Source organism: Perognathus longimembris, chromosome 16 (genome assembly GCF_023159225.1).
Source record: "Perognathus longimembris pacificus isolate PPM17 chromosome 16, ASM2315922v1, whole genome shotgun sequence".
Lineage (NCBI taxonomy): Eukaryota > Metazoa > Chordata > Mammalia > Rodentia > Heteromyidae > Perognathus > Perognathus longimembris.
Genome location: NC_063176.1, coordinates 48835334 through 48858060, shown reverse-complemented (window position 1 = coordinate 48858060; position 22727 = coordinate 48835334). Strand labels below are relative to the sequence as shown.

At 39.3% G+C, this 22727-nt stretch overlaps 1 protein-coding gene across 4 annotated transcripts in view; it reads right to left on the bottom strand.

Annotated features, from left to right (window-relative positions):
* Positions 1-1630: 1630 nt before the first annotated feature.
* Positions 1631-22727, bottom strand: part of Kcnip4 (potassium voltage-gated channel interacting protein 4) — an 857080-nt gene continuing 835983 nt past the window's right edge. For 3 of the 4 annotated variants that reach the window (XM_048364616.1, XM_048364618.1, XM_048364617.1), the window contains 5 exons: positions 16452-16522; positions 6739-6846; positions 4809-4913; positions 3969-4031; positions 1631-2117 (listed from right to left, as the gene is read on the bottom strand). In XM_048364616.1, coding sequence (XP_048220573.1) covers positions 2070-2117; positions 3969-4031; positions 4809-4913; positions 6739-6846; positions 16452-16522 — 395 coding nt within the window. In that variant the 3' untranslated portion in view covers positions 1631-2069. Of the gene's footprint in view, positions 2887-3113; positions 4032-4808; positions 4914-6738; positions 6847-16451; positions 16523-22727 lie in introns of all 4 variants that reach the window. The other variant, XR_007213578.1, reaches the window with a different exon arrangement.

Genomic DNA, 22727 nt, shown 5'->3' with positions numbered 1-22727 from the left:
ATTCAATGATTTTGTTGTTCTGGCTTGTGTTTAAAGTTTTCAAATCATAATTTATAGATATAATTCAGAAATTTTAATGTGCTACCTGCAAGAGGAAAGTGGAGAGAGCGAGAGAGAGAGCGAGAGAGTGAGAGAGAGAGCGAGAGAGCGAGAGAGAGAGAGAGAGAGAGAGAAATGGGAAAAATGAATAAGAAGTGATTTTTGTGGCTGCCCCAAATCCATAAAGCATGTTACTTTAGAAAGAATAGAGACAAGCAATCCCATCCATTTTCCGGAAGCACCAGAGAATTCCCCTTCCTTCCTTGTTCTTTCTCTGTAACATCTGGATTGACTTTTGAAATCCTTATTTCAGAAGTCTCATAGCTGTAAAGTGAGAAAGCACAGTTTCTGAGGAGTTGCAGGGCAGAAAATCCCATCTTCCCGTAGACAGTTACCTTCGTGGGCTGTCATATTTCTTATTTCCTTAGATCTAGCTCCTGTCACATTCTCAGGTCACACCAGGTATGTCAGTTACTTGTCCATTGATTTCGCTTTAATTCCGTGTGTGTGTGTGTGTGTGTGTGTGTGTGTGTGTGTGTGTGTGTGTGTTTAGCTTTACTTAAAGATAAATACAATCTAGAACATTCCACACGAAAAACTTTTTTAATTTAGTAATCCTAAATTACTTTAGAATAAAAAATCCTAGAATGTAGACAGTAGAGTTATAAACACTTTATTTTGCTTTATTTTTACTTTTTGAAATACAAAATGTGCACATTGAGTTTACACAAACACGCGATGGCAAGTTTCAGTGTACATGTATTGTACTACTCTTAATTTCTACACTGGTGATAGCAGGGCAGCTTTCAACATCCTATCTCTACACCAGAATAGATACCTGATTTATTGTTGCAAAGACAGTTGCAAATTTCCTCCTCCTGTAGCCTCTCAGTCTTTTTCATATTTCCACAAAATGGGGAAGATGAGTGTTTCTACAGTTGTGGTAACTTTACACTTTTGGCTTAATACCATTCAAAGGAATCTGCATTGTTGGAGTTTTATGATGAGCAAAATCATAATGCATCCAGATGAGTTGTTCTGTGTTTATATTCATTTCCTATAAAATATTGGTAATTGTTCCTACTATGATGGAATCATGGTGTTTTCCTAGGACACTCTGCTTGCTTTCTGTTCCTAGCCAGTTTTGGGGGTGGTCAGGTTTCTTTGTCCCTGAAGGGCTTATAAAACAGACGTACTGTGCGGAGGCCAGGAGAAAGGGGTGGAATTGGACTGTAGTACGGCCAAGGATTGCTTGTCAGTGAGCAGTGCTAGGTGTTCGAGGACAGAAATCCCAATGCTTCAACATCTGTAAACATCCTTGCTTTGTTTCACACCCTCTTGAGCTTAGTGGCCAAGTGGAAAGCAGGCCACATGTAAAATGGAATAAATCCTAAGTTATAGGTATTCTGTAGGCCTTAGACTATGCATCATGGAAAATAAATGCTTATTAAAATAAGTTTTGTTAGCCAAATAATAACATCTGATAACAAACTAACTTGTTAATGTTACTTAATAAAAGCAAATTCGATGTCCTCAATAGAAGGTGGGAAAATTCATAAAAATTGGGTCTGTGTGGGTTTTTTGGTTTTTATGGTTTCCGTTACATTAATGGAATTAAATGAAAATTGGTTTCTGGAAATTAAAAGCTGATCTAAATATTTTAGAAAAACATTTAAAATCCTAGAACTGATAGCATACAAATGAGTAGCAAAATATCTGATAGTTTAAAATCGCTGATATGTGAAAGCCTTAATAATCCCTTGGCTAAGGAATTGAAACTATGTGCCGGATTCTCTTACTTCTGAATATTCACAGAGTCTGAAACGAGAAACATCTCATGAACTCAGTGACATTATGAAACGGATGCGGGTTTATAACTGGCTTGGGGGGGTGGGGGTTGTTTTATATTAAAACAAAGCTTGTTGCATCATATGCCTCAGTGTAAAGCTGAGCAACCTATGCTAAGAGTGGTAGCTCCCTCTTTAAGTGTGGTAGAGGGGTTCACATTGGTCTGAGGATTCCTTGACATGTCAAATCACGTTTTCAAAGAGCTGCATGGAGCGCATGATATTTTCATCCTGTAAGAAAAACAGAAAAGTGGATCAGCAGTGGAAAGTGACTCACACTGCCAAAGTGTGCATCCTGTTTGCAAGACATAAAGCCCATTCGAGGCATTTCTCCAGTATCTTGCCATAAAGGGTCTGTTGTGTATTTTCTTACATCTAGCAGGCTTAAAATATGTCATTTGAATCTTTCTTCTTGTTAGCAGAGGATATTTCTCAAATCACACTGCCAGAATGTTGGTAGAGGCAGAGATTAGTAGAGGGGGCAAATGGAAATGAGCAAGTAAGAATTTTGAAGTCGTAATTAAAGGTAGATCACATCACAGTCTAAAACACACGAGCCAGTGTGCAGAGTAGTGGATGTTTCTAGTGATCACATCACACTCTCCCTGCCTGCCAATGATGACTAACACGGTGTGACCTTCAGGAACTTTTACAAATGAGAGTGTTCTTAGTGCCAGAGAGGATTCACTAAGTTTAACCATTGCAAGGGCTGGATTCAGACTAGCATATTCTTAATGAATGATAAACTGGATATTGTATATGCACTTGTCAATTACATGTTATATGGTCTTTATAGACTGTTTATCCTCCTAAATAGTGGCTGAAAAGTCCTTATAGTCATTTACACTGAACTATGAAAGTTGAGGATAAGGAAGGATGGGAGGGAGAGATTGCGGGAGAATGATGGAATGAGTGGTACCAATAAAAATGAATTGTGTTCTGAACCTGACATGGACTTGTAACCTCTTTGCATAACTCCTTAATATAACAAGATTAAAAACTGCATAATATGGAGCTGGGGATATAGCCTAGTGGCAAGAGTGCCTGCCTCGGATACACGAGGCCCTAGGTTCGATTCCCCAGCACCACATATACAGAAAACGGCCAGAAGCGGCGCTGTGGCTCAAGTGGCGGAGTGCTAGCCTTGAGCGGGAAGAAGCCAGGGACAGTGCTCAGGCCCTGAGTCCAAGGCCCAGGACTGGCCAAAAAAAAAAACAAAAAAAAAACCTGCATAATACTTTAAAAATATTTTAAAAACAGACAGTAGAAAGGCTTCCACAGAGTGCAAATCAATAGAATCAGGTAAACAAAAACTGTGGTTGAACACCGGTAAATGGCTTTTCTATGGCTTAAAACCAAGTAACAACCATCACTACTAAGCAAGCAGATGTCAGCAAGTTTCTTGCAAAGACATCTTTTACGCAGCTGAGAAATGAAGAGATATCAGGAAAAGCAAATCTGAGCAAATGAAAAAGAGAAGACACAAAGCACCAACAGACGTCCCCTATGATGATTTTAAAAGTTCTTCACCATGCTCTACCCACACATCATCAGGTACTTCCAAGCACCGTAACACTGATTTCCCAGATGGCCAGTAATGATCCACTTTTCTCCCTTAAGAACTTGTCACTCTACTTTTTGTAACTAAAGACTTAACTGGGTTCAGCCCATAAGCCATTCTGCCCACATCCACTAAAGCAATCACACTTCCCTTTTAAAAAGGATATCAGCTGGATCTACAATGCATACTTGGCTGTACTGGAGTTCTAGTATGTGTCATGTGCTAAGTCCAGGAAAGAAGGAATTCCCATCTCATATGTACACTTAAAATAGTATGTGGGTAACTTTTGTATCTCTAGGACTTGGAAGGTGCCCTATTTCAAGGAATGATACTCTAAATGAATGTGTGCATAAAATTGATGTATAGTTCAGGTTTATTTTTCCCTGATATTGTGCCCTCATATTTGCTAGGCTCAGGAAAATAAAAAATATTTTGCTTACTTCATGTTAGTTAACTGGCTATACTCAGGTTAGCTGTTAGGAAAACAAAAGGGCTAATTTATTTTTCCTCTCTTGACTTACTTTTTGGCAACTTTCGATGAACTCATCTATGGTAACAACCCCGTCTTTGTTTTTGTCCATTTTCTGTTGAGCAAGAAAAAAATGGCATTATCATTCAAACCTATGTTTTTATACCCACTGACCCATTGGGCTCCATGGCAGAAAGGATAGCTCCCCCATCTGGATTTATGTGAAGTAACTATTATAGCAGGAAATCCAGTAATTTCTTAGAACCACATCACCAAATTGTTCTAGGCTATATTCCCATCTCTAGAGTCATTCTATCCTTGGTAAAAATCCTGTTTTTATCAACACAGCTGAGCTCAGGCAATTTGCTGGAACTTTCAGAGCATCTACAAATGGAGCTAATGAGAATTTACAATATCATAGAGGCCTCGTGACAACTGGATAACATTAACTCATGTCTGGATTTCCATAGGCCTTAGGTGGTTTAACTCAGTAGGCTGTAACTGTGTGGATTGATGAGCTGTCCAGAAACAATATCTGCAACAACAGGTGTTTTCTGGACCCTCTAGACCATCATTTTGCTTCAGGTAAAATGAGCAAAATGAGGATTACTAATTTCAGGAAGCCCTTGTAAGAACTGGATGAAAATAAATAGTGGAACACGAGGTTTGCTAATGTTCTATCGAGGGTACAGTGAGTATGCAATAACTATGGTTATTAGTGCTACAAGTAGTTCAGAAAAGAATTGCCAAATGAGTGAAAGGGTATTATTTTATCCATGTTAGTAAAGATTATTTTTCTTTTGCAGTATTTAAAATCATGGCATGTTGCAACCTTAGGAAACCTGTTCGTAGATTCCCTCCCACCACTTGTGACTTGTGTTTGTGTTCCTACCTGAAAGAATGTCTCCACATGCTGTCTGGGAGCATCTTCTTTGAGGACAGGATATGTGCATTTACCCATCATGTCGTAAATGGCTTTCATTATATCGAGCATTTCCTGTAAAGGAAAGACACCTGCATGATGCTGCACAATGAGTAGGAACAAACTAAGAAGCCATGACACAGTGCTTGCCCCACTTGATTTCAATAGATTCTTCGTGAAGGAGCCTGGGGCTTGTCTGCTGATGAAGGCAGTAAACAATCTTTTGCCTTAAAAGCAGAAGAATCAGAATGTTAAGAATCAATTTGGAGATTAGTTCAAAATGGAACCGATTTCTGTGTGTCTGCTGGGAACAAGAAAGGAGTGTTCTGGATTTCCACTGTTTTATTGAGTTGTTATGTACTTATACCCTATCAAATCATTGTTAATGATGCTGATTGTAAATGGGAAATGATAATTGTAAATGATCCATGGGCTACATGGAAATAAACACATCAAGTTATAACATGAGTTGTTGTTTGGCCCATACTCATGGATAGGATAAGATGATAGCAGGTTTATTCTTTGAAGGTTGTTGTGAAAGTGATACAGACACTTGATTGACAAGTAACAAGTAAATGTGACAGAAGAATGACTTTATTGATGTCAGGAGGTAAACATACCCAAACCAGTAAATCTCTGTACCTCCTCCCCTCCACATTCCGTTATGTATATCCCCTCTTCTCTATCATGATCAACATATATTCCTCCTCCATCCCCAGATCAAAACTGGCAAGGAAAGGACACTACAGAGAATTCTAAATGGTTCAATAGAGAACAATGTTCATTTTAGAATTAACTTAATTTTCCTGTGGGAAAACATGTTTAGTGACCACCAAGAGATAGAAAAGAGAAGTGTATAATGAGTATTTATGCTGTAGAAACATTCGGGGAAGCTTTTGGTTACCAACGTTCTAGTTAAAGCTCTATAGTGCTTCTATAGAAGAAGCACTGTTTGGGATATATTCTGGATAGTGAGCACTTAATATTTACAGGGAAGGCCCACATGCAGTCCTATTTTCACCTATGTGGCCTTTGTCTGAAACACAAAACCTATGATTACTTACTTAATCCACATTTAGGCCAAGTGTACGTGCCCCTGCGTGTGACTATAGAGTGGGTTCATGTTACTGCTGCCTGACTGTCTTTTTATGAGTCCCTTGTTTTAAAATTCAACTCTAGAGAAGCTGTTGAGGCACAGAGAGAAACAGACCATTTGAACACAGAATATGCTCACAATGTGACCCATTTTCATATCCTACATGCAGTCCTTTATTCCTACCCTTTGTTACTTGCTGTGTTCTAAGTTAAACAAAGAGTGTCAAAAAAGCATGCGAGTCTGGAAGTTACCTTTTACACAGAGCCTGCCTAGAAGTGTGTTTGTATGGCACCAGGTCATTCTATAAAACACAGCTCTTAGGACAATTTCTTGATTGAAAAGTTCTGTTTCCTTATGTATTGTATGTGTATGTTTTTCTGTGAATTTTAGACCACATATTCTAACAAGTATTCCCCCATCTCATGCTGATTCTGATCTTTATTCCATGTCCAGGACTTCTTAAAATATTTGGAACATGACTTGTTCCCAGTAGACACACAGGAATCGGTTCCATTTTGAACTAAGCTCCAAATTGATTCTTAACATTCTGATTCTGCTGCTTTTAAGGCAAAAGATTGTTTATTGCCTTCATCAGTGGACAACCCTGTTTTCTTCAGGGAGTGACTATAAATAAGTTCAATCCATCTATAGTTCTTATTCTAGTATGTCGCTCTACCATTACCACATAAAATACTTAGGATTTCCTGAAAAGATGCTTCTTCAGATTAATAACTGCCATTGTTTAATGTTTTAAAGAAATGAAGGCACTCCAGAGAATAAGTATATTGATGCATTATTGCTTACTTCTTTAGTGATGTAGCCATCTTTATTAATGTCATACAAATTAAATGCCCAGTTCAGTTTTTCTTGTACAGTCCCTCGAAGCAAAATGGAAAGACCTTTGATGAAATCCTAAAACAGAAAGTGACCATTTAGAATTATAAAATTCCCTCTCAAATAATAGAAGCAAAAGTAACAACTCTTTGGACAACTTGTTTAGACAATTAAATTTGCTAATTTAGCAGAGTTCTTTGGTCATCAAACAAGCTCTTGCTTTAACATTCTCACCTTCTAGTTGGAAACTGAGTTAAATCAACCATAGTATCAAAACAGCACGGTTCTTGAGTATAAGCAAATTTACAAGTGTGCACAATCTACAGAAAGGAATCTAATGATACAATATTTAAAATAAGTGTGTACTAACACCATTCCTATGAAAAAGATACAAGAAATGCAGGCTATTCACAAGAGACATAGTCTTTTTTTTTAAATTAGCATGGACTGATTGTACAAAGAGCTTTCTATATATCATATAATCCAATTGATCACATTCACTCCTGTTAATCTTATTCTGTTACCCTTTTTATATAAAGCAGGCTAGGCTTCATTCTATTTTCATAGAGGTATTTAGTATACTTCCCTCATTTCACCCCATCTCCTCTACCGTGTCTCTCTCCCTTGTCCCCCTACTACATTACCTCTTTTACATTCATGTCCTTCTATTTTAGATCTAGATACTATATAGGAAAGAAGACACACATACATACACTCACTCACACACACACACACAATTTGTGTGAGTCTGACTCATTTTGATTGACAAGATCTTCAGTTTCATATGTCTTATTGCAAATGATACATTTTCAACCACAAAAACCCGTCGAGACTATTTTGCAAAGTTACCTTTATTGCATGAGGAAGTTATATCTATTCTTTGATACATTAAAATCATATGGGTGAAATTTCTGAATTTTCCCTCGCTTATTGGCCAAAGAAGGAAAAGACAGAGCGGTATGGCTTTATAATAACCTGGTCTAGTTCAAAAGTGACCTTTATTCCTCTGTCAGGCCTTTGCTGAGTTTCCCAGTGAGGAGCGCTAGGCCAGGCGCGTCAGTGTCTTGCTTGCTAAAGACCAAAGTGTTTGAGACCGATGCCTTGTGAAGTTGCAACGACGTCCAAACGGGAACAGTTAATCACCAACGTGTAGAAGGCTTTAGAGAAAGTCATTCATGTCTTCGGTACGTGTCTTCTACTTGATTACATGATTGAAAATAAAAACAAACTATTTTCTCTGGCAAGATTTCCCTGAACGAGCCAGAGAGTGGATGAACTACTTAATATATTTGAAATATATAATTTCAGGAGCTGCCTAAAACTTGCATTTACTTAGAATTTTTAAAAAAATGTATCTCTAAAAGAACAAGACAAATATATCCCAACATTTCTTACTGTCATGTAGAAGACAATTTGAAGCAAGGTGATTATGAGTGTGATAAATTCCAAGGAACTTCTTTGATTTAGTCTCACTGGTGGTTTTGAAAACTGATGAACTTTAAAGTAGTATTCATAACTGTAAGTAACATTTAAATACAACACTTAACCTAGGAAAAATATAAAAAATTATAGTGAATCTAATCACATATAGTGCTCATAGTTATTCACATTGAACATTTCCATTTTTTCACATGTATACCTGGGTTTCGTTTAGAATAAAGATAGAAACGTGAATATATGTGCGATTCAGTATTTCTATATATCTAAATGTATATGTTTATACATAAATGTAAATGTTTAACTCGGTGTATAACATATACATGTAATCACATGACTTTCAAACTACAAACTAAGGTAAAAATTGCATTGTAAACAGCTACTCAGTACAAACACAAACCCACACATACACATACACATATACACACACACACACATACATTCATACAGTTGTATACCAGAAGCTATAATTATTCTGGTGTTCCCTTTCCATCTTTCCTCCATTAATTTTTTTAAAAAAATAGTGTAAGCATGGATCTCTAATTTTGATACTAATGGCTACAACTTGAAATTTCTAACATGGCTTTGAGATATGGATATCAGAGATATTTCTCCATCATTTCCTATTGTTGATGTGTAAATTTATTTTTTCACTCAAAATGATTTAGGAAATATTATTTGTTTCCTGTCATTTTGACTTATTAGGGAAGGAATGAGATTTGTGGGTATTGTGTCACTGGTGGAGAAATTTAATAGTAAATAATGATTATAATTAGCACGGATCTGTGTGGGATGGTGGTGTCACACAGTTCCTAGGTACTAGTTAATGTTACCAGCCTCATCTACTAGAGGCGATGTCTAATGTTGCACTGGTACACAAGAGGGTGCTCTGAGACAATAAGTGACTGAGCCATAACATAAAGCCATGGCCCAGCAGAGCCGAAAACAGGACTGAGACCTCTGATTCAAACCCTGTGCTACCATTTTAGCCAAGACTGAAACAATGGGCTGTAGTTATATAGAGAATAACATTCTATGAACGTAAGCTATGTCCCTTCTGGCTATACAGGACATCATTGAAACAATGACTCATTATAAGTCAATTACTTACTAATGACATTTATAGAACATCTGGATGTGTGAGAAATTGATATAAGCTTGCTATGTTAAAATTAGAAAATGGGGGCTGGGAATGTGGCTTAGTGGTACAGTGCTTTTCTAGCACGCATGGAGCCCAGGGTTCAATTCCTCAGTCCCACGTAAACAGAAAAAGCCAAAAGTGGCACTGTGGCTCAGGCGGTAGAGTGGTAGTTGAGCAAAAGAAGCTGAAGGACAGTGCCCAGGCCCTGAGATCAAGCCCTAGGACTGGGAAAGAGTCAGAAAATGGCCTTAACTTCAAAAAAGTGAACATGACTCAATATATGATGACTTGTCTGGATACGAAGTGGGAGGAAAATGAAATTATCCTAACAGTTAATGTCCAGGAATACTACAACAGACAGATGGATAATGATTTCAAATCTGTCTGACCGACCAGGTGTTAACCAAGATTCCAAATGTTACTAACATTAACTTGTTCTTTCTATGTTCCAGGCTGTTTTTGAAACTCTTTAAGTCTATATTTAATCATAATAGCTTTGATGGAAGTATGACAAAAAGGCACAAGAGCCAAAAGGAACAGTTCTTGAAAGCCCAACTACAACAATTTGAGTGATAATATAAACAAAGTCACACTGGGCTATAATCCAAACCATAAAACAAATATACATGAGTCTACAGTGATATAAACAGCAGCCTGAATAACTTAACAAAGGGGAGAGTAGGGATAAATCAGTCATGCATAAAAATTCCAAATGAATTAGATCTTTTACTCTGAAGGGAATAGAACCTAGCTCCCTACTCTGTAAGTGTAGATTGTTCATAATAATTTTTAACAAAGGGAAATAGGAGGAGAAATATAGAGGGAAATTTGATATATACCACTTCAGCCAGATGTCCAAAGTCTATCAGGGCTCATAACTCATTTTGATAACATATTCCCTTGCTCTTATGTGTTAAAAATGGCACTTTAGCAGTATGGCCTTCCTGCCTAAGACACATAGCCCCCGTGTAATCATGAGGAAAACAGCAGACAATTGCCCAGAGGAGAGCCCTTGCTATGGAATACTTGACCAATTACTCTTCAACGCTGTCACAGCTGTGAAAAACCCAGAAATTATGGGAACCTGTCACAGCTAAGAGGGGTGAGGAGACTATGACAAAGTCAACTGAGGATGAGACTAAGTGAAATGTAAGCTGAATGGCATCCTGGGTTAAAAAAAATGCAGCTAATTGACAACTAAAGAAATAAAGCATGAATTTAGTTAATATTTATGTGTCCAGAGTGGGTCATTAACTGTCACAATAACCCTGTGAATACATGATATGAATAACAAAGGAGATGGCATGTGAACTTCCATATTGTCTGTGTAATGTTGCTGTCTAAACTTTTGATCCTAAGTGGCCTTTTTTTAAATTTTTTGTGGTCACTGATGGGGCTTGATGCTGTCCCTGAGCTTTCTGTCAGATAAGGCTACCCTAATCACTTCGAGCCACAGCACCAAATCAAGTTTTCTGGTGGTTGAGTGGAGATAAGAGTATCACGAGGACTTTTAAGGCCAGGTTGGCTTCAAATGGTGATTCTCAGATCTCAGCCTCCTGAGTAGCTAAGATTACAGGTGTGAGCCACCAGTGCCCCTCTATGAAGCTCATTTTTTACGTCTACCTCCCTTCTAATGAAGGCAAAGCTCCCTGGAATGACAGTGAATCAGAATAATATAATTGTAGGAAGCAGTGGTTTTGTGTGTATAAAAGTAAGGGAGAGAGAAGGGAGAGAGAAGAGGGTGGGGGGAAAAGAGTGGATGGGGGAGGGAGGAATGGAAAAGAGAATGGAAGGACTCACCGATTGATAAGTCAGATGAAATTCTAGACCAAATGGACACATTCTTAAAAAATAATTCATCCCGACATTTTGAAAGACAATAGCTATTTAATTTGACCTAGGCTTTCATTTGGGAAAAAATTCCCATAGTCACAACTGGTGTGCTGTGGATGACAAAACTGTTGGATTTGGGGTTGGTGATGTTTCCACTACACAGCTCTGGGGTGCAAGGCCCACATTCTGTTGTGTGAATTGGACTGTGAGTGAATGGCATTTTTCTGTCACTTTGAACTGGCAGCTCTGTAGTCAAGTTCAGCTATATAGACCACTCCACGGACCTAATCCAGAATTGTTGCAAAGAACAGAACATGTTAAAAGTTTCATATTCAACATAGCTCACATAGTTGGGAGATTCTGGGCTGTATGTATTATACTGTTGGTGCTTACTATTGATCAGTTGTATAGGTAACAATGATGTCAATCAGTATTCTTTTGGACTAGGTGTATTACTAAATAGTAAATATGACAGCTGGTGACAGTAATTAAATGAATCCAACTCTTGTCGTCTGACGTACATGTACCTCAAGCTATCATGTAAGGCAGAGAGTCTGTAGAAAGGGTTAAGAACACAATTACAAAACTATGGCCTACCACTTCTTTTTGTAAATACAGTTTCCTGAAACCCAGCCACAATCATTTGATTAGGGATTGTCTATGGTCACAATTGGGCTCCAAGAGCAGAAATGACATTCTAAGGAGATAATAATGGTATCCAGAAAATTAAATATTATTATGTAATTACCTAGACACAATTCCTAAAGTAGCAAATGTTAAACAGTTACTATGATCATTGTATAGCTATTACTATTACTACTGATATGTTGAACACTGAATACAGATGTTCTTATTAAAATGAAATACAGATCTACCCCTTGTAATATCAGAGTGATCATCTAGCTATTTCATGAAAACTTTTAAAGGCAGATTACTGTGTAATGTGATGACAATTGTCACTACTAATTATACTGGTTAATTCTATAAGTAATAAGTGTTATTGTTAACACCAGGAAGTGGTGACCTCATGCTTGGTGCTAGAGACAGAGTCAATCTGACACTGATAGTTTTGCTTTTCCACTCTTAAATTGTCCTGCGATTTTGCCTTACTTGCTGATATGAATATTAAAGCCTGGAGGATTTAAATGCTTAGCCTAAGCCACATGGTGGCAGAATGGAGTTTAGATCAAATCATTCCTAAACCCAAGACCCATGACATTAGGAAATGTGTTCATTCTGCCCTTCAGGGGAAACAAAGTAAGTAGGAGACTTCCTTTTCCCTTTATCTGAGAAGCAAAACAGTTTGAATCTCCCAGTGAGTTGTGGGTTGCAACTCAGAAAATGCTACTTCCCTAACCATTTCTGTGTCCTGGAGACTTTCCAAGCAGTGAATCAATTTAGAAAAATCAATGCAATAGCCTAGTTTTAAATTCACTTTCATTGCAACATTTATTAATTTAGCTATTAGTTTGCCTTTAGAAGAAAAGTCACTGTACCAGCATGCATATCATCCATAACTGTCACAACTAATTTCCCAAATTGTAATCAACATTCATCATAATGACTGGCGTCTTACATACTAATCTAAGAACATTGTTATGCATAATTCCACACTTTTAACAGGCTACATTTACATGCAAACTTGGACATAAAGTGCTATAGGAAATTGGTAGTCTGTATCTGATGCACGAGTTATGTCACGTATTTCACTGCCTTTTTGTCTTTGTCATCCTCCTTGTCAAATCTAGGACCTTTTTTTTTTTTTTTTTTTTTGGCCAGTCCTGGGCCTTGGACTCAGGGCCTGAGCACTGTCCCTGGCTTCTTCCCGCTCAAGGCTAGCACTCTGCCACTTGAGCCACAGCGCCACTTCTGGCCATTTTCTGCATATGTGGTGCTAGGGAATCGAACCTAGGGCCTCGTGTATCCGAGGCAGGCACTCTTGCCACTAGGCTATATCCCCAGCCCCAAATCTAGGACCTTTGACTTTCACCTTAGAGGCACATCAAGGCAGTGCTAGAATCATTCTTGGGAGTAAAGTGCAGGTAACAATAATGTGAATATTCTCTGGAGTAGTCTAAGCTAAGCTACTATGGTAGAAGAATCATTAGACGAGACTAGTCACCTCCTAGGTCATCCTCATGTTGCCCCTCTGTCACCTACCCCCACCCAACTATTGCCCCTCAAACAGGCAATGCCATCTTCCTATGTTCTTGTGACAAATGGCAAAATTGCCCTCCGAGAACAGCTCAGGACAGATCACCTACAGCACTACCTGAACACTTCTTCCTGTTCCCTCTGGTGATGGATCAGTGACAATTTTCCCCAGCTTTTCTCCCAACACGAAGTCTTAGATAATAGTCCAGGTCCACCCTGTGACTTGGGACTATTTTAATGATACATATCTTCCTTATCCCCTAGCCCCAGTTCCTGAGTTATTTAGAGTTAAGGCAAATGTTGGCTTAAGTCAGCTGAAGATGCAGTGAAATGCTGCCTTCCCGTGGCTTCCATGTACTAAAGCTCCTTTCCCTGACCTTCCTCACATTGGCGTACAGGGACACATAGCTGGATATGACACGGAGAATTCTTGGAGTTTGGGTCTGTGCACAAAAACAGTCTGATTCCATTTTCTCTTCATTCCCAGGTCTGATATTCTCTTTCTTGCTCTTTGTACCTCATGCTTCAGTATTTCCTATGTCAAACTTTCCATGTCTTGGCCAGTTTCTGATTTTCCTTCAGTGTTGGTTCATCAATGCACTGGCAGGCTTCCTAGCTACAGCCTCTTCTGCCGCTGGTACATCGACCATGATGGACCTATTGATTCTCTTGGTCATGATCCTCTTTGAAATTCCTGTGTAAATATAAACTGCATCCTTTTTCACTTCTTTTCAAAACGTGCCTCCTAAATTGCATCATTGTTATATAATGTATAGATATCCATAGTGTGTATGGATGTATGTGTGTATGTGTCTATCTATCTATCTATCTATCTATCTATCTATCTATCTATCATCTATCTATCTATCTACCTGTTGGGATCCGGCCCTTAGGCTTGACGCCCCTCCCCCAAGCCCTGGGGGAATGCAGAAGCAGGCTACCCTCTCTGGGTCCACCCTTGCACCCAGCCCCCAACTCTCCAGCCAGCCCAGGCGTCTCCCAGCCTAGCCAGCCGGGCGCCTACCAGCCCCGCCCTGGCTCGGCACCCTCGAGTGACGTTAGCTCACAGGGATCAGGTGATACCTCTCAGCCTTCCCTCGGAATCATCTCCCGTTACCCTTGTCTCAATAAAGTTAGTTAGCTCTAGAAGCTGACCCGGAGACATGCGTACGCCTGACTTTGTCTATTGGTGAGGGGGCGGGCACACATTCTCGGATCGGCCACGCGCACGGCAGGTCGGTGCTGGCTCCCCCACTCCACCCTAGCTTCATCTGCGGGCCGGGTGACTAGGGGAGAGGGCGTGAAAGGGAGTGTGAAAAGAAGAGTACCCAAGCCCGGGTCCCAAGAGAGGCAAGCCTTGCGGGTCTTAATGGCTCGCAGTGGGAGTTTTCCTCCCCATTGTGCCGCTTCTACCTCCGGCTGTAATCGGTCCCAAGTTTCCCACGAGAGTGGGTTGGCTCCAGTTAGCCACGGGACCCTGTGGGTCAATTCCTCTCAAATTCGTATAGCGCAGAGCTCTGAGATATTAATCCCCGCGTTTTGGAGGGTGAACTTTAGGATTTTAAGAGGCGAACTGCTTCGCTGACTCTGGACTTGTCCCATCCTCTTACCTGGAGTGGGAGGACCACGCGTCCCAGGGTTTCCAACCTGTTTTCGTCAGGGTCGGTCGGGAGCCGGACTTCCTTGCGTGGATTTGTGAATCCACGTGGGCGCCACAATGTTGGGCTCGGGTACTCTTCTTTTCACTCTCTCTTTCACGCCCTGTCCCCTAGTCACCCGGCCTGCAGATGAAGCTAGGGTGGAGCGGGGGAGCCAGCACCGACCTGCCGCACGCGTGGCTGATCCGAGCATGTGTGCCTGCCCCCTCACCAATAGACAAAGTCAGGCGTAAGCATGTCTCGGGGTCAGCTTCTAGAGCTAACTAACTTTATTGAGACAAGGGTAACGGGAGAAGATTCCGAGGGAAGGCGATTGGCCAGGATGCCCATAGGCTGAGAGGTATCACCTGATCCCCGTGAGCTAATGTCACTCGAGGGCGCCAAGCCAGGGCGGGGCTGGTAGGCGCCCAGCTGGGTAGGCTGGGAGACGCCTGGGCTGGCTGGAGAGCTGGGGGCTGGGTGCAAGGGCGGACCCAGAGAGGGTAGCCTGCTTCTGCATTCCCCCAGGGCTTGTGGGAGGGGCGTCAAGCCTAAGGGCCAGATCCCAACATCTACCTACCTATCTACTTATTTACCTACCTGCCCATCTAACTACCTACCTACCAACCTAAATGAAGACAGAATTAAAAAGTGAAATAATTCCATTATGGCACAGAAACCAACAGAGCCGTTCAGATATAAACCAATAAATGAGTAATACATTGTACTCGTAGTTTTCCTAACAAAAATAAAAAATACCTGTCTCACAAATCTGTGTATAATGTATGTTTTATTATTAACGTATTCATTATTAATGTACACAATTTATTTAGCTAACAGTTGGATTCAGAGAATTTACTACCTATGACCTGCGATGGATCCAATGAATCACATGAAAGACCTCATTGTCTCTGTGTGATGAGTATCCATCACTGCATATAAGTGGGTTTTGTGAGCACACAGGAAATGTTTTATTTTACTAGATGCTTATGTACAGGATTTCAGGAACATTGCATGCTTTCCCTACAGTTCACTCCATTTATACATTTCAAAGGCATTTCCTTATAAACTTATCATGCTGGTGAATCAATATTTTCTGTATCTATTTTCTTGTCTCTGTGCCGCTGACTGGGCCTTCCACAGAAGGATTCCTCAGTCTATTATTTTTGTATTTCCAAGGCCTACCACAGTAAATGAGCCATGGTAGTTGCCAGAAAATGTTGGCACAATCATTTGCTTCTGTGATTGTTCTAATAGAGTTGATGGAAAACACACAAACAGATGTAAGATATTTTCAAATAATCCAACTGTGGATTGTTACTTGTATTTTGAAAGAGAAGAGCAGCTTCTTGGCAACTGAATGAGAGGAATGTCCTTGAGCTTTTCAAAACCGATCAAATCACCTACCTCCAATTTCCCCACTAAGAAGATTAAAATCCCTTTCCAAGGGTCAAAGGTTACAAAAGCAGTCCAGTGCTCACCTCAAAACTCACAGCTCCATTGTGGTCTGTATCAAATGCGTTGAAGAGAAAATGCGCGTATGTTGTAGAGTCTGAAATATCAAAAAGAGAAGATGTTTCAATTAGTATTTCCATAGCCTATGTGAGACTTGGGTAGTAGGCTCAAATCCATTTTATTTACAAAAAAAAGAAGAAAAATTTAATTTCACTTTTTTTAAGCTTATGTTTTCTTTCCAACTGACTGGCCACTCTGTCTTAGTAAAGGGTTGAAATTTGAGATTCAGAAAGAATAGACAGAAGAAAAGAACGTGCTCTGAAACCACAGCTGACATTCTCTGTGAGTTCCTGGCTAGACACGTGAGAGTCTTAGATGTTGATAGCAACACTGGGGTGAAAAATGGTCTCCTAGGTAGGGCTGAGGTTTAAGTGAGATGTGTCTGGAATTGCCTGGTGCGTCTCAAAGTCTCTTTCTAGAAGTAAAGTAGTGTGCACACAAATGATGAGTTGCTATTAGTAGAGTACCTTTCATTATTTGGATTTTCATAATACTATGAGAGAAGAATATTGGAACTCAGAGAGAGAGATTAAGAAACGTGTCCCAAGTCACAATCACTAAGGGGTTGGTCTGAGACACACAGAATCTCAGCCAGAGCTTTTAGCCAGACAAGTAGGTTGATGGGTTGAGAATAGTGGTGACTTAGACAATTTCTCTGGTCAAGTTAGAGGGGAAGAGGTGATCCTCATAAACTTGATTGCATTTGGGTACAGGTAGCTCACACGTATGAACCTTCAAAGCTAGTCGAGGCACAAAAATCCATGAGAGCCTATCTTGAAAATAACCAACAAATCAACAGGGCTAGAAGTATGATTAACTTGGTACAACACAATCCTAGCAAGCTCAAGGCCCTACGTTCAACTTTGTCTCCCAGTCCAAAAGTTCCTGCCCTGTCTGTTCCCTGGGTAAGATTTAATGTTTTGGGTCATAGGGACCAGTATGAACAGTTCTCCATCCCCAACCTCCTAGGCTGCTTTCTAAGGATATGGACATCCTTTGAAAACCAACTCATCTTCTTTGAGTTTCATTATTTTTCCTCTCTTTCCCTTTGTCTCTCTAATCTCATCTCTTTTCCTATTTAAAAACTGTATTTTTTTTTTACTGCTTTCTCAGTGCTCATCTCTCATTTTAAAGTGCTTTTATGCTTGACCTTGGATTACATTTACATGATTATTTTAAATGTTTCCTCTCTTGGGTTTTAGCCTTTTGTCTTAACCTTTTTTATTGTAAGGAAATGTAACCTTTCAGCTCATTGGTTCTAGTATTTGATTGTCTGCTTTAAAGCTCATCTATTTTTATTTCCTGACTTTTAGCATGTATTTTTATTGGGATTTAATAAAACTTCACTTCAGTTTTCCTTTATAAATTGATTTTAAAAGACTACCAAGATACAAAGAGTAGCAGGAATAGAGAATTGCCTTGTTCGCATTAGAGAGGGGACAGGCATTCCAGCCATGGCTCTCTGCTCTTTACCAGTAGAACTGGGAAAGTTTTTATTCTCTGCCAGAAGGAAGCCAAGTTCCTATGGCACTATGGAATACTTTGAGATTGTTTTCCTGAACACTTTAGGAAATATGTCACAGTTAATGATATAGAAGTGCATACCTTTCACTAGATTAAATACTCAATTTCTCAAAATATTAGTGGCATGTCATCTCATCTCTTACTATTAAATGAAATCTGAAGAGCCACTTTTATTTACTAGGGGGGGCGGGCTGGTACAGGCTTGAACTCAGGGAGTTGTGTTCTTGCCGGGCCTTTCCACTCAAGGCTGGTGCTTCACCACTTGAGCCACTTTGGAGAGAAAGATACTCTGACTTTTCTGCTTGTTCTGGCTCCTCAGATCACAGCCATTTAAGTAATTAGGATTATAGCCATGAGCTGCCAGCGGCAGCCAACTCAAAGTCACTTATTTTTTAGCATACAGATTGTTAACGTTATTTTTAATGAACTAAACAGGCACCATCATTTGTCTTAAACAACAAATAAACACCTCATGTCTAGAGTGGTTATCTAGCATTGAGGGATTCCAGGAAAGAATCTTTTGGATGTGGAACTAGGGCTTTAATGGCACTTGACAGGCTGCAATTGCTGGGATGTTTCATTATAGAAGAATCAAGAATTGGCAGTCTATTTCATTTTGCAAAGTTGTTTTGCACTCAACAGTACTTTTTCAAAGGTTTCTTGAAATATTCAATATTCTCTATGGAGATAGGAGCTGATAAGTGGTGTGTTAAATTTATTTTCAGAGGAGAAAAAAATATGAGGTATTTTGCATATTTTATAATGAGCTTCATTTGCTTAATGGCCTCTTGCTACCCTGTTTACACAATCAAGGCAAATGTCTTTAACTTAGTAAGCAACAACTCACCATGAGTAATAGCTCAGAATAGATAATGTTTGCATTTAACAATTTTTAAAAATCGGTCATGTGGGTATATGATAATTACTATTATTTCCAAATGATGTTTCTTTAGTTTGCAAGCTTGACATCTAATACTGGCACGTAGAGTTCAGTAATGTGATCCAGAGAATTTGTTCTTGTCAATGCACTTTGGCAATTCTTCTAGAAGTTAAGCTAGTCCTCTGGCCTACATTTTATCATTCAGGGAGCTTTAGTTAATGGTACAGTGGCAGCAGACTGCTTGAATCTTATACCTCGACTTTAGCAAAGATTAATGGTGAGACCTTTAAAAGTTAATTAACATTTCTTTGACTCAATTTCCCCATCTGCAAAGATAAAATAAAAAATCTTCATGAAATTTAAATGAGTTATTATAGTAATATGCAAAATGTTTGGAAACCTGTGAAGTATTTAAAAATATTACCTTGTACCATTATTCTTTCATAAATTATTCACACTCATTTCAACTGCTTAAAAAGTGGATCTATTCTTTCATCAAAGTATAACACTTTTACCTATAAAGTTCCTGGTTTCATGAAGTCTCTATTATGTATCTAAGTGACAAAAGTATAGTTCAGCAAAAGAGCATAGGTTTACTTTGTTGAATTGACATATGCTTAGAATTACTCAGTTGACTTTTTCATTCTTAATTTAGTCTTTTAGTGTTCCAAGTGCCTTGCATACAGTTGCTGCCCAGTGAACATTTATTGACAGATTTTTTTTTTGATTTAAGCCTATTCCCATTCATTTATTCCTTTAGGAGCTAATTGAGGACCTCATACAGTCAACCTAAGTGCAAAATTCCTATGACACAATCAGAAAGGGCCCAGGAAGCTGCAACTTGCATGGGCTCCCATTGCTTCATGAGCTGAGAGTTTATACTCGCCATCTTGTACTGTACATACATAGAGTTAGAATAATATTTCTATAACTATTCCCTGATTAGCACCAAGCATCTCTCCTTGCTTTAGAGTATGCATACTTCATTCTCTGCAAATATGTTTCTTTTTGGTCAGGCCAGGTTTTCTAATATCCACCAAGAATTTGTAGTACCTGGTAAAGTACCTGCGCCTTTGAGAGTGGCACTACACCTTGCACAGGGTGTTCTGCACAGAATTAACAAAAAGCATTTTCATGGAGGAAATGTGTGACATGGTCTAATGGAAAGACACCTTGCTGTTACTATTCATAATGGGAGCGTTCGGACATTCCATCTGAATAAATGATGAATCCATGAAAGTATTACCAAGGCTATGACGGATTTTCTTGCCATCAGAGACCATGTGGGATAATTTTCCTTTGCTAACATCACTGTAAGACATATTTTACTTGAGTAATATTAACTAATGTTAAAATTCTAAGTCATCAATCTTTATAATATTGAATTCCCTTCAAAGATACCTGGGACTTTTAGATTTATGAATTCAATTAACATGAATAATCAAAGAATTTGCAAGAGAGTAAAAGTGATTTTTTTCCTCCCCAAGCCCCTTTGGGTTTGTAACAAGACTCCTTTGCAAAGTTAAGTATTTCTGTGGATGTTCTGTAATGAGGGAATGTTGGTTTTGAAAAAAAAATGACACCATGTTAATGTGGAGCTGTATTCGGTTTGTAGGATTATAATAACTTGATTTGAAGCAATCAAAATAATGATTTCCGCCTGTGTTCGTGTTGGTGGTTATTAAAAATTCTGCTGGTGCGGATGGCTCCCACCTGGAATTCTAGCTACTTAGGAGGCTGAGATCTGAAGATGGAGGTTTAAAGCCAGCCCAGACAGAAAAGTCTGTGAGATGCTTATCTCCAACTAATTACTCAAGAACCAGAAGTGTGCTGAGGCTCAAAAAGATAGAGCAAGAACAGTGCCTAGGCTGTGACTTCAAGCCCCATAACTGACCAAAAAAAAAAAATCCAGGGATTTAAAATAATTTAGAAATATATACAAGGCAAGTAAATGATGCTCAAATTGATCCTTCATTAACGAAGACAATACAATCCTGACAGGAGGGCTATACATAATAACTCCCTAGGGTCTGCTACAACCACTTTCTGTGTGATGGAGTGATGCAGTTGTCACCTGTGGTATATCCAAGCTTACGGAATAACGTGTATTCTCATGTCTTCTCAGAATTTTGTGTTACTTCTTTTTAAAAAAGTGTATTTTTTTGAATAATTACTTATTCACTGTCAAAGTGATATACAGAGGGGTTACAGTTTCATACGTAAGGCAGTGGGTATATTTCTTGTTCTAAAAAAGTGTCTTTAAAAACATCCTTCTGGGGCTGGGAATGTGGTAGAGTGCTTACCTAGAATGCATGAGTCCTTGGTTCCATTCCTCAGAACCACATAAACAGAAGAAGCCAGAAGTGGTGCTGTGGATCAAGTGGTAGAGTACTAGCCTTGAACCAAAAGAAGCCAAGGACAGTGCTCAGGCCCTGAGTCCAAGCCCCAGGACTGGCAAAAAAAAAAAAAAAATCCTTCTGATTTGACAATTTGTGCATAGGATTGTCTCAAACTTATAGAAATGGCTCCAACCAAATGCATTAAAAACTAATGGGAACAGTATTTTTGCATAAAATGAGAAATATTTAAGAGCTTCTTACTTTTTAATACCGTTTACAGTAATAGCTACCGTGTCCCAGAGGTGTCATCCATCCATCCATCCATCCATCCATGCGTTCATTATGCAAGAAGTATCTACCAGGTGCTATCTTTTCAACTAGTTATTGTCCCATGAACTTTGGATACAGCAGTACAGAAAACCCTACTTATACTTAATTGCATCAGCCCTCCAAGTCACCAGTTCCCGGAGACACCTTCCAGTAGACTTCTTATCTATAGGGTTTTATACTTTTATTCTCTTTGTTTTTATTTTCAGTTTTATTTCAATTTTCCCTTTTTAATTTTTAAAATTATCTTTTAAGTTGTTGTACAGAAAGAGTTACCATTAACCAAAGTAGTTTATGGATACAATGCATCTTGATCAATGTCGCCAGTTTCTATATTCTAACCCACCTGCCCCCCTACTCACACCTTCTCTCATTCTTCTAAATTTTGTAGGATACATATTGGATTCTCTCCCTCCCTCCCTCCCACCCTCCCTCCCTCCCTCCCCCTCTCTCTCTCTGTCTCTCTCTCTCTCTGGTCTGTTGTGGGGCCTGGATTAAGTGCCTGGGTGCTATCCTTGAGCTTCTTTGTGCTCAAAACTTGTGCTCTACCACTTAAGCCACAGTGCCACTTCTAGTTTTGGGGTGGTTAATTGGAGAAGAATCTCACAAGGACTTTTCTGCCTGGGCTGGCTTCAATCTGTGATCCTCAGATCTCAGCCTCCTGAGTAGCTAGGATTACACTGTGAGGCACGGGTGCCCGGCTTGCATTGGATTCCTGACTGTATTCTTTCCTGCTTCTCCTCTTCATTTGTCCACTGTTTTCTGTTTCACCACACCCCGCCCTTCTCCTGGTACTTTGTTTTGCTAAACACCGACTTTACCATTCTAAGGAATTACATTGAGTTCTCCCTAGGATCAATGTGTGTACACTTGAATGCATTTGTAGGCAATTACACACAACTCACCATATTTACTTATAAGTGTATAAGCTAAATCTAACTGCCATCTTTTTTCATTTTTGATGAATCAGTTTCCTTGTGATTATTCCTCTATCTGTGGCTGTGCATTATTCCTCCTTCTTCATGAATTACTGAATATGTGCCAAAACTTTCATGCTTGACTCATGGGGTTCCAAACTTTCTAAATCCTCCTCATAATCTCATCCACATCATGGATTTAACCGTTGCTTTAGAGTAAATAATCCCCAAATCTTTGGCCTTTCTCTGGCTTTT